This window comes from Malaclemys terrapin, chromosome 7, assembly GCF_027887155.1.
Source record: "Malaclemys terrapin pileata isolate rMalTer1 chromosome 7, rMalTer1.hap1, whole genome shotgun sequence".
In the NCBI taxonomy this organism is placed as follows: Eukaryota; Metazoa; Chordata; order Testudines; family Emydidae; genus Malaclemys; species Malaclemys terrapin.
The window spans coordinates 47,196,111-47,208,264 of record NC_071511.1 but is presented as its reverse complement, the minus strand read 5'-3'; the positions used below and the strand labels follow the sequence as shown (position 1 = coordinate 47,208,264).

At 41.1% G+C, this 12,154-nt stretch overlaps 1 protein-coding gene across 2 annotated transcripts in view; it reads left to right on the top strand.

Annotated features, from left to right (window-relative positions):
* The window catches only part of DCAF1 (DDB1 and CUL4 associated factor 1), a 119,131-nt gene that overhangs the window by 69,870 nt on the left and 37,107 nt on the right, over positions 1-12,154 (top strand). For both annotated transcript variants that reach the window (XM_054033749.1, XM_054033751.1), the window contains 4 exons: positions 6,720-6,813; positions 8,117-8,221; positions 9,055-9,128; positions 10,491-10,595. In XM_054033749.1, coding sequence (XP_053889724.1) covers positions 6,720-6,813; positions 8,117-8,221; positions 9,055-9,128; positions 10,491-10,595 — 378 coding nt within the window. The remainder of the gene's footprint in view (positions 1-6,719; positions 6,814-8,116; positions 8,222-9,054; positions 9,129-10,490; positions 10,596-12,154) is intronic.

Sequence of the window (12,154 nt, the reverse complement as noted above, 5' to 3'; positions counted from 1 at the left end):
AAAAGCTTTCCAGTGCTCAAATCCATGAGAAATATTTCCAGCAGCTTCTGAAAAGCTTCTAGCTTCTTGACAAGATTGCGGCTTATCTTCAAATATGTTGCAAAGAAATGCTGATTTGACCATGAATTCAATATCTCTAGAAGGGCCAGATATTCAGATGCCTCCTTGTGGCTGCTCCACAGCTTGAACCTAGAGCTCGCAGAAACATGCCAGTGATGTAGCCTCACCAAGCCAGTGAATATCATTCTGGAGAAGATGGTCATCATGGTTTGCAGAGGGCCCAGCAATCAGCTCACAAAATAGTCTGTTGCAGACTTGAGAAAGTTCTGATGAAATTGAGTATTTTCATCAGTCTCCTTATCGTCTTTCAATTCCCCACTCAACTTGGCACATAGCACACTTTGTAGAAGGCTTTCAGTTGTGATGCTGTTTCCGCTGGTTGTGCTGCCATTTGCCAGCATTGAAGGTTGCCATCTGTTACCAGAAATGCTTAGTGAGAGTTGCTGTTTATCAAACGCTCCATTGATTTTCTTCAAATACGACATCTCCAGGGAAAAACGTTTCCAGGGGCATCAAACTCAAAAGTTCTTCTCAGAAGGTTTGACCATCAAAGTAGCTCACATTCAAACACAGCTGCGCTATGTCTTTATTGTAATTGATTAGTCAATGGCCACTGACACAAACTCAGCACCTCTCAGACCTTTCAACAATCAATGGAGCGCTTCGTCAAAGCCTGGACTTGGGTGCATTGCAGTCGTGTCTGACAGGAACTTGCTTGACAGTGTTCGTGATGGCTGCCTTCATGTTCTCATCAGCTTCCACTTCCTGGAGAACAGCCAGCATACAGTCTTTGATGGTTTTGGAATCCATGAAGGGCTTCATCTTTCACGCCAGAGTCCAGGCTGCTCATAGAGAAGCACCCATACCCATCTCCTGTTGTGATGCAGAACTCATGAGCATCTTACTTCCATAATTGTAAGATGTGATTAGGGAGTCGACCTTTGAACACCGTGTCTCTGAGTTCAAAGGATAATTGTCATTGAAAGTTGAATGGTTCATATAAAAGTGGTATCTCAGGTTGTATTCCTTTATGACAGAAACACACTTGTTGCACAACAAGAATATTGGCTTCACTTTGGCTACATTTGGTAGAAAGAACAAATATTCATGATCCGTTCTTCATTAAATTATCTGTTTTTGGTATCAATTTTACATTTTTTCTGTCAGAGTAGAGAGCCATTTTTATGACTCAGCTGATTTCAGCAGACTGACTTGGTGGGAAGCAAATAGCATGGAGAGAGCACTGCTACTTTGCCTTGCTGGCAGGCATTGGCAACTTATGGCAGGTGGACCAAAGATGGCATGTTGGCTGATTTTGACTGGCATGCAGACTGCTAGGCCAATTAGAGGCATGTTTTGAGATGCGCTTCAGTTTATTTTTCCTCTGTTCACAGTCATGCCAGGTACAGGTGAAGTGCGTTTGTCCAAATTTCAGCGAATTGAAAATCCTGATTATCCAAATGAGCAATGTGTTCCCCATGGTCATTTGGGGGTAACCAGGATTTTCAGTCCCTGAGGGTGGAGCAGGGGTGTGTGTGGAGTCGCTGCAGGAGTCAGGTGCCGCCTCATTAATACTTGAGTGGGAGGAAGATGGAGGAGTGGAGCAAGGGGTGACGCCCCCCAGAGCCCGTTTCATCCCTGCCTCCATCTACCTTTGTTCCCAGTTGGGGGCTTGGCTGTAAGGACAGAGCCCCTGGCTCCGTCTCCACCCCAGACACCTGACAGCACCAGCCTCTGTGCTCCCCTTGCTGCAGTGTTCTTGTGCTCATCTGCCTCTGAGCACCACTCCCTGTCTCCCACCCATCCCTATTGCCTGACACCTGCTGGCTCAGAGGATGCTTTGCAGCTGGGGAGGGAAAGGGGTTGCCTGGCAGGTGACTTCAGGGCTGGAGCCATGTAGTGGGGCCGCCTTTACAATGGAGGCCCCAGTGGGGGGCAGGAGGGAACAACGTATGCCTGGCAGGCCAAAGGGAAGGCCCCTGCAGGCTGGATGTGGCCCGTGGGTGCCATCTGAATAATGCTGGGTGAGTTCTTGACCCAGGGTTGTGAACAGGAACAGTTGTTGCGACCTCACCCCCCGCCCCGGACCTTTCTTAGTGGCTAGATGGGAGAGAGGTCTGCAACTGCTTACTTTTTGTAGTATGGGGTCATAGTAGTGAAAAGTTTGAGAACCAATGCCCTTATAAAACCCAGTACTTTATCTCTACTTAAAAACAAAAGTGCCCTGTAAAGCAACTGTCGATGTTCTCATTATTCATATAGATGTCTATACTTTTTGGAATCCTGTTAAACTCTTGGCTTCAGTAATGCTTTGGCAGTGAGTTGCAAATATTAGTTAATTCTTTATATAAAAAGGTTTCTTTTGTTCACTTTTAAATGTTATTGCCATTCAGTTTCATTGGACGTCCCTTGTTATAGTGTTATGAGAGGGTAAACAGGAATGCCTGACCTACCGTCTCTGTATCATTCATTATCTTATGTACTTCAGTCTTGTTCCCTCGTTGAGATGGTTTAGTATTGAGAACAATCTTTTCATGCTTGCATTTCTTGACCCTGATTCCCCCTTCTATTTCTGCTATCCCTTTTGAGGCTAGGATGGCCAATGTTGACCCAGGTAAGGGCAAACCATTGCTTTATATGAAGGCATTATGTTGTCACTTTTGTATCCCATTCCTTATACATTTTTTGATTGCTTTTTTTTTTTTTTTAAAAAAACGCTGCTGTACATTGAACAGAGGGTTTTGTTTGTTTTTTTTCCATTGAACTGCCATAGTGACACCAGGACTTTCCTGACTGATTGCTCGGTTCTAAATTGATTTGTACTGAGTGAATAATTTAGATTATTCCTTCTAATGTACATTATCTTGCATTTGACAACATTGAATTTTATCTGCCTTTGTACTGCCTATTTACCTAGCTTTATTTAGGACTCTCTGAAGCTCTTGAGTGATCTAAATACTTTTTGTCCTCTGCAAATTTTACCTCCTCCCGTGCCCACATTCATTTGCTCATTAATAAATATTTTTAAAACCGTCCCCCAGTATAGAACTTTGAGACATCCCCCCTCTTACTCTTTGGACACACTGAAAATTGACTATTCCTACCATTTCTGTCTGATAGTCAGTTTCTAATCCAAGATGGAATGTTGCCACTTACCCCACATGCATTAGATTTCTTAATAAAGAATTTTTTTCAAAAGTCTTTTATAAACTCAAATTATGTCAACTGGTTCTCCTTCTTATACCTCCGTTCATCTCCTCAAACAATTTGAGTAGATTAGAGGCACCATTTTTCTTCAGAGAAGCCATGCTATTTTGTGTATCTCACCATTCTCGTTTAGGTATTCTATTTTTAGCTGCTGTTCCAGCCAATTTACTTACCGGATACTGAAGTAGGGATTACTAGTCTGTAATTCTCACTCCAACACTTCCTTTTTTTTTTTTTTTTTTTTTTTTTAAGATACGCACAACCTTTTCTCCCCTCCAGTCCTTTGGTACTGTAACGGACTTTAATGACAGATTGTGTATATTTGTTAGCGGTTTAACATATTCATTCTTAAATTCTTTTGGATTCTAGTCCTAGTAAGTTCTTGCTCTTTAACTCATCAGTTTGTTCTAGTACCTTCTCATTTTGACAGCTTAATCTGATGTCTGTGATGTGAAAAAAGTAGGTCTGAGGTGGGTATCCCTCCTCTCCCCCCCCACCCCCCCAACATCTTCTGCAGTGAAATTTGATGCACAGACATAATCTTGGGTTGTGCGTCCTGTCTTTATTCTCCTGTTTCCTTAACACTGTTAGTTCAGCAGATATAGTAGCTCTTTTGCAGGCTTTCTACTTCCAATTTAAAGAATTTCTCGATCGTTTTTGGTTATTTGCACATCAGATTCTCTCCTAGCCCTTCTAACTTGCATCTTACACTTTACCTGCCTTAGTTTAATCTCCATCTGGAAGGCAACATGCCCTAATGGATAGGGCACTAAACTGAGAGTCAGGAGACCTGGGTGGTAATCCTAGCTCTGCCAGTGACCTGCTGTGAAACATTTCAGCAAGTCCATTTTACCCCTGTACCTCAATTTCACAATCTGGAAGTAATGCTACTGACTTTATTTGGTGAAGTGCTTTGAGTGTCATGGCAGAAAAACACGATTTTAAGAGAGGATTATTTATTTATTTCTAATGGCTTCACATTTCTATTTTCTGAAGGACACCTCTGAAACTGTTGAGCTTTGCCATTTAACCGTACTGTCTGTCATTTGTGTTTTAATTCTTGCCCTCTTGATTCTTTTTTGCTTAACGGTATGGTATGTTTAAATAACCTACATGTTGAGTTCTAGAATTTTAATTTTCTTTTACTTCTCACTAGCTACTTTTATTTAATTTTAATTTTTAAATCCTCCTCAAGTTTATTATTAGATTTAGTCTTTGGTATGATTATTTCCCTGAGGATGTGGAACTTACTTATGTTATGGTGACTCTTGCTTAATGGCTCAACTGTACTTACTACTTTAATCAACTCCTGTGTGTTGCTATTCTTGACTTAAAACTAAGTCTTTCCTCTTATGTATTTTAGCACTACCTGTTCCAAGAAGCAATCATTTATGGATCAAGAAATTGCCGTACCCCTCCTTGTCTTGTTGTGACATTTGACCAATTTATGTGTAGTTAGTTGAAGTTACCTATTATAATTTTTTAGACTTAGGTGCTTTGTTGTCCCTCACATTATGTACTTACCCTTCACATTAAGAAAGAGATTATTATTTGTGTTCTTTTGATGTGAGAATTGTATTGGTATATGTTCTGCTGTATGGTCCTCTATACTAAGAAATCTTGTCTTGAGATTCTGTAGTGGTCTTTTTTAGATATATTGCTATCACATAATCTTCCTTTCTCATATAGCCTGTAGCCAGGTCTTACAATATCACATTAATTATTGTCATTCTATCATGTTTCAATAATGTCTTTGATGTCAAGGCCACTTTCTGTTGTCAGGCATTTTAGTTCACTTGTTTTTTGCTTTTAAGCATATGTACTGGTGTATTATGCCATTTTATAGTTTATTTTTGGCCTTGTACCTCTTTTAACGCCTTAGTCTGATCCCCTGTTACTCTTTCAGAATTTTGCCTCTGTGATCTCAACCAGTCACTCCTTCAGTACAGCTGTATTCCTATTCTTTACTGGTTACAGAATTTCCTTTGTGTTTGTCCAGACTGCTCATCAGATACTGTGGCTTTCCCCCAGCTCCTACTTCAAATAAGACCCCCAAAGCCTTGTTAATTTTCTCTGTCCTCAGGCTGGTTCCATTTTTGTTAGTGGAGCCTATTGTTCTGCATAGGGTGTCCCTTCCCTCCATGTTCCCCAGCATCTAGTAAGTGTAAACTCCTCCAGTCTTCTCCATGCTCTCACCTATACACTAAGATTTTGAAATCAGGCCTACCAAGCTCGTCCAGTTTTTAGAGAGAGATGCTATGGAGGCCAGGGTTCAAAGTGTTTTCTTCTCCCCCCCCCCCCCCCCCCCATAGTCTAAATTTAACTTCCAGGATGACTTTTCTGTCTGTCTTACCAATATGGCATGTCTTATGAGCAAATCCCCAGCATTTGCTATAAGTCTGTCTAGATGTCTCATGAGATCTTTTACCTGCACATTCAATAGTCAAATTTCATGATCACCACATGCTGAACTATTGATATTTCTAGTTATTTAATCTGTAACCCCATCTCCTGGAGTGACTGCCATGGTGAGTAAGAAATAATAGTGGGTTCCAACTAGGGAAATTTGTCCTTCTCTTCCACATTGGCCTCATTGGGAGACTGGCTTTCTAAGCTGGAGGATTGGGGCAGCTAGTTCTGAAGTGGATTCAGCTTTCAGTGTTTTGTCTCTAAATATTTCTGTCTATTTGAATAATTTTAGTCTCAGGGTGCTGCATTTGGCCATAAGGCAAGCAGTCACACATTCTGCACTCTATGCAGTAAACTGGGTGCCCCTCATCTTGGTTGATCTGCTGCTGATATTCTACTACCATAATTTAAACAGGAGTTTTTCCTCTGTGTATTACATTGAATGAACTCATTTAGAAGCTTACCTGCCTCAGTACCAGACTTTCACTTGGGCCACACTTCCTGTGCTAACTCTCAGTGGTGCTCTCCATGCAAGTACAACTCCTTTCTGTTTTCATTGTGAAGGTTCTTACATCTCTGTAGTCTTGGTGGTAAGACACTGGTTATGTTAAAGATTGGGTGAGACGGAGGTGGAGTGGGGAATTAAGACTTTCAGAAAGGGAGGCAGGAGAGGAGAGGGACATATGGACCTCTCCAGCAACAGAGGGAGTTGAGAGGATTTTCTGTTGATGCATGTTATATTCTGCCCTTTCAGGTGTGACTCATAGATATTTGTAGTTTTACCACTTTCATTTCATTCAGGGGATCATTTCTCTCCTCACCAAAAACTTCATCATAACCACCGTGCTTACAGCTGAGGACTTGGTACAACATGGTTAATTATATTTTTGTTCATGCTGGAGGGCTTGTGATGGTAGAAGAGAGCTGAGTATTTGCCTGACCTAGCAAGTAAACTTCATTAGTTGGACACTATTAATCTCCTGCTCACCCTGGAGTTAAAATGGAAAGTTTGTCGTGTGTTATTCCTTAACTTCTTTCTTCAGTGGGATCTTCGAACGTTCCATTTGCTGCACACGGTACCAGCATTGGATCAGTGCCGTGTAGTCTTCAACTACACTGGTACAGTTATGTATGGAGGTAGGATGTCTCTTAGTATTGCACCATGGCATTGTTGTTCTCCTCAATCTCCTTGGATTTGGCAGTAGAAGCCGAGGGTAGGGGTGTTCTTTCCCTCATGTTCATAGTAAAGCAGACAAATGGAAACTTTTTCCAGCCAATGGCTGTACTTTGTAACTTACATGAGGAAAGAGTGCTGTAGTTGGCTTCAGTCATTTTTAAGGGAGGTTGCAACTCATAAAAACTACGGTGAATCATTGCATGGTGGGGACCTGTAGAGTCCACCAACTCCTTAGTGTGCTGTTTAGAACGTCACTGGCTACACTTTACCTGTCCCTCTAATAGTGGTATCTAATTTGACAGTGTGGAACTTTACTGTCAGTGCAGCGCCTATTAATCTGATGCTTCTGGATGGAGCAGCATGTTAAGGTTACATGGCCACTGAACTTCAGTTGCGCTTCTCAAGGGGAATCTGAACCACTGGTTTTAGCAGTTTCTGGGGATTTTGGAACATAAGGAAATATACTGGCCACTTTTGCAATTTTTAACCAATCTGTGGTCAGATTATGAAACAGTTTGCTTCCTTTGGAGTATATTAAGTTGTAATCCTCTAGAAAGCAGTGAGCCGTGGGCCGTGAGCAAGTTGCCTTAAGGAACAGAATGAGTGAACACCCACTCAACTGCATTAAAAGAACATTAAGTTGCAATGTCAAGTAGTCCAAAGTTAGGAAATGCCACAATTAAGATGGTCTGTGCAACCTTAATTAGGCTCCTTTTGCATATGCATTATGATAGTCTTTAATTATATTCCCTAGTCATAAATTCAGAATCTTCTGTTCTAACAACTAGATGTTCTCCTTTCCCCTGCTCAGAGGCGACCCAAGGGTCCTGACTCCAAATCCTCTGCTCATAACTTGTAGGGAGAGATTTTACTAAATAAACATATATTTTTTTTTTAAGTTTTAATAGGAGGCACAAACAAAAGTTAAGCACTCTACTCCCACCAAAGGTCAATAGAAGTTGGGCATCAAACTCCATTTGTGCCTTTGAAAATTTGTAATGCAATGCAAAAGTTTGGCTTGTAATGATTGTGGAAAGAATCTGCTTCCATTTTATTTGCTAATCTTCATAACCTTCAATGTTGTGAAAGACAACTTGGGAACAGTACATGGTTAAATGGGGTTTTGCCAAATTATTAAAAGCAAAAACCTAAAAAAAAAAAAAAAAATCATAGTATTGTGTGGACCCTGACAGGATCAGAAAATGATTAGAGGCAGCATTGTAAATGGGACATGGACTTGCCTAATAGTCTTTCCCTTGTCAGCTATGTTGCAGGCAGATGATGAAGATGACCTACTGGAGGAGAGGATGAGAAGTCCCTTTGGGTCATCCTTCAGGACATTCAATGCAACAGACTATAAACCTATAGGTGAGGATGAAGTTGCAGTTGCCAGGGGTTGCTTTGTGGGTTTGGTGCAGGTTGACTTAAATTTTTCTTTATTTAACCCCACCTGTTACCTCCCCACCTGTTACCTCCCCACAATATCTTATGAAAACAAGTTCTGCTTAATATACCTTGTTCCAAGCACAAACTTTGTCTTCAACACTAAACTAGCTTGAGTTAGAATTTCTGCTCCAGTACATGATTTCTTCTCTTCACTCACTCTGTGACCTACAGGTACCAGCTCTGGTTTTCCTTCCACCAAGTCAGACATGAATCTGAGAAATAGTCAGTGGTATGGCCTAGGCTGTAATTGCGCAGCTTCATGAAAGTTCCCATTTTTCTCCCCTACCTTCCCCTCTCCCATCAGGATTTGTTCCTATCTCCAGCTCAAATGTCTGTCAGTTCAGCCTCCAGCCCGCTGCGCTCCTGGAGCTGAGCTCAGTGCAGCAGCAACAGGAGTGAGTAAACATGGCCTCTGGCTTCCAGGTGCTGGGATGAGAAAAGATGACCCACACCTCTGTCCATCTCCGTCACTACCTCATTGGAAGTTGAGAGGCCAACTTGGTCTCTCCCCTTCACAGAAAACGCAATAGCCATACTTGCACAGTTAGGGGTGCTGTGGAAATCAGTATGAGAACTGACTAGCTCAGTGTTATCAGCTTAGAAATATTCTCCATTACTGGTTAAAATTAGATAGAAGTGTTAAACATGCTTTTGTTTTAGCAATAGCTGTCCAGACATGTTTGTAGATTGTATATTTGGCAAAGCATTGAATAACCTGCTGGTAACCATTAAGTTCACTTTGTGTTGTTTTCTAGCCACCATTGATGTAAAACGGAATATCTTTGATTTGTGCACGGACAGCAAGGATTGCTATTTGGCTGTTATTGAGGTAAAGGATCTGGGATAGTTGGGAAAGAGTAAATACCAGTATTTGTGGCTGTGGTCTGAGAGCAATGCTTTAAAAAAATAAACATCTACCACTATTGGAGCTGGAAGTTCTGGAGCTCCTACTATCAGTCTTGGATGTCTTGTGCACTAGAGCTTTGATGTGGATAGGGGAGTAGTGATCAGTCCCCTATACCCCATCTCTTGTGCTTAAATGCAGTTCTGTCTCTGTCTCTCTAACATATGCACATTTTGGGGACTTCTTGGAACCCTTCACCTGCATTCCTCAAACATTGTCTTGCTTTAAAAGAAATATACTACAGAAGGAGGCGTCCTCCTCACAAGCAGGGAGAAATAAATTTTTATTCTGATTCTCTAGTCTTTTGTTATTGAAACTTGCACAAAAAAGGAAACTCCCTCTGTCTGGTGCACCCAGAGCTTTTATTTGGGCCTCTCTTACCCTCCCTGTTTCTTCTTGAGAAGAAGGAAGCTATGGACATCCTGAAGTTAGGGGCTTGATGCAGGAATTTCTGGGATGACATTCTATGGCTTGTGTATGCAGGAGGTCAGACTAAAAGGTCGCAATCGTCCCTTCTGGCCTTAATCAATGCATCTGTAACTTGGAATGATCTGAGTTTCTCCATTACCCTCTAGTGATGGAGTGGCTAACAGGCTTGTATTGGCTGTCTGTTTTTTTTTTTTGTATTGTGAGCTATTTATGGATCATTATAAAATAATTTCTTTCCCAGATTGGAAGCAGTTTTAATTTTTGATAAGGCTCTCGCCTCATGCTTCATACAGAGTAGCACCATAATACTAGCCTGGGGATTACTGTGCTGTTCCTGACACACCAGCAGGGCTTATGCTTAGGGGCACGATTAACAGTAATGCCATGGTCCCAATGCAAACTATTAGTGTATCAGCAGTTGGTCTATAAGAGTGGAGAGTTCAAATCCCACTTGGGACAAACTGCTTTGTTTTTAAAGCAGTGATTGTTGGCAAAGTTCAGGTGGGAGAGGAGGAAGAGAATCTAAAGGGAAGCTGGCATGCAGTTTTGGAGAGGGTGAACAAACCCAAAGTTGGACATGCGGGGTGTTGAATGGTCAAAATGAAGGTTTATGGGGTATAAAATTCTTTGTTGGGAGTGGCATAGATGGTAGAATCTCAAAGCCAAACGTTGCAACATAACCGAATAAACGTTAGTACTAATTACACTATGTAAGTAGCAAATAAAAGATAAAATGCCTTTTTGTTGTTTGTTCTTGGTCGTAACCTGTCTTCTGTAATGGAGATCATGATAGAGTTATGTAAGAAAGCATAAACAGTTCCACTAGGTACTAACTGCTGTGTTGGGGGTTTTCTTCAGAATCAAGGAAGCATGGATGCCATGAACATGGATACTGTTTGCAGGCTCTATGAGGTAGGCAGGCAGCGTTTGGCAGAAGATGAAGAGGATGAAGAGGAAGATCAGGTGAGTACTGTAGAGTAATTTTGATTGTTGCGGTCCAGTTGTAATCAAACTCTTTTCACTCATAGCTGGAATGCTGGGAGCTGCTGCTTGTTAAAATGTTACTGTAAAATAGCAATTCTCTAGGCTAGTGTTCTTTTTTTCTAGCTGTCTTTAAGTGCATATTTCCAAATCTTTAGGTTTAAGATTGGCTTGGTCATTTATGATTTGTAACCCTTGTAAAAATAGGATATGGAGTACCATATTGCATTGTAAAATTGCACAATGTTTCTGTGTAATAAAGATGTTTATGAAATTTGGTAACATCTATAGGTTTATATTGGGATGCACTAATATCTGGTATAAACTAAGCACTTGACCTCTGGATTCACTGTGTCTGACAACCTATAAAAGAGCTAAGAATTATTATTACTCAGGATACAGTAGGTAATACGATTATCTGCTATGCTACAGTACATTCTATAGTCAGCTTTCAGGAGACCTCTTGGTACCAGGCTTCATAGCACTGCCCAGCACATTTTGCTTTGGTTGGAGGAGAGGATTTGTAGTGGTTTATTGTCACCTTTTTGGTGTTTGTATTGTGATACATTGATGTCTGCATCGTAGAAACACAGCTGACTTTTCTTTTTTCCTCTGCGTTGGCGTGGTGAGGGTGCTGTAAAGAGAAGTTTGATTTCTTCAGACTGCACGGAAAGTTGGGGTTTTGGTGTTCATTCCACTTTCTTAATCTCCTGTTAGAATAAAACTGCTTTACTGGCTTTCAGAGGAACATTTGATAATAGCATCCATGGAGGAGACTGGATTTTCAGTCTAATCAGTGGATTTATGCTCTGTATAATATAGGTAGTACCTCACATCACCTACACAAATTAGATTGGGAGAATGCTTTTCTTTCTCATCCCTGATACCACATTGGTTCAAATGTTGTGTTATGGGGCAGTGGGTGCTTTACTATGAAGGAGGAATTATCTGCCACTGTTTGAGGCACACTACCAGACTGGATGGATCTGGTTTAGTAACTCTTTAGAACAGCAAAAATACTTTCTAATAGAAGAAATACCAGTTGTTGTCCTTTCCAAATAATATTGCAAATCATGACTACCTAATAGCCAGCCAACATCTATCCCGGAGCACATGTATGTGTAAAATAATGGTTTCTGGCTGTAGTCAGCGAATGTGCCTCTTGTTCATGCCTGTTTCCTCCTAAATTAATTTAATGTGTCAGCATCCTTGTGGTAAACTTCGTCATGATTTTGACAAATCTACAAAATAAACTTACTGTAAAACTTTTTTTTTTTGTATAGCTATTTCTATTTTTCACAGACAGCATTTACCAGTCATTACCAGGCAAATATCACTGTTCTCTTATCCTAAATATAGGAAAATACTGTAGTATTAGATACTAGCACGTGGTAATGGTTGGTTGGTAGTCCTTGACTTTTCAGTGGTGATGTGTGTTTGTGTGGTGCCCTAAATGAACTTCTGTTTGTATATCATGCTCCTGCGCGTAGGGGCAGCCAGGGCTATGGGGACTCCGCACGCTGCCTCTGCCCCAAGCGCCA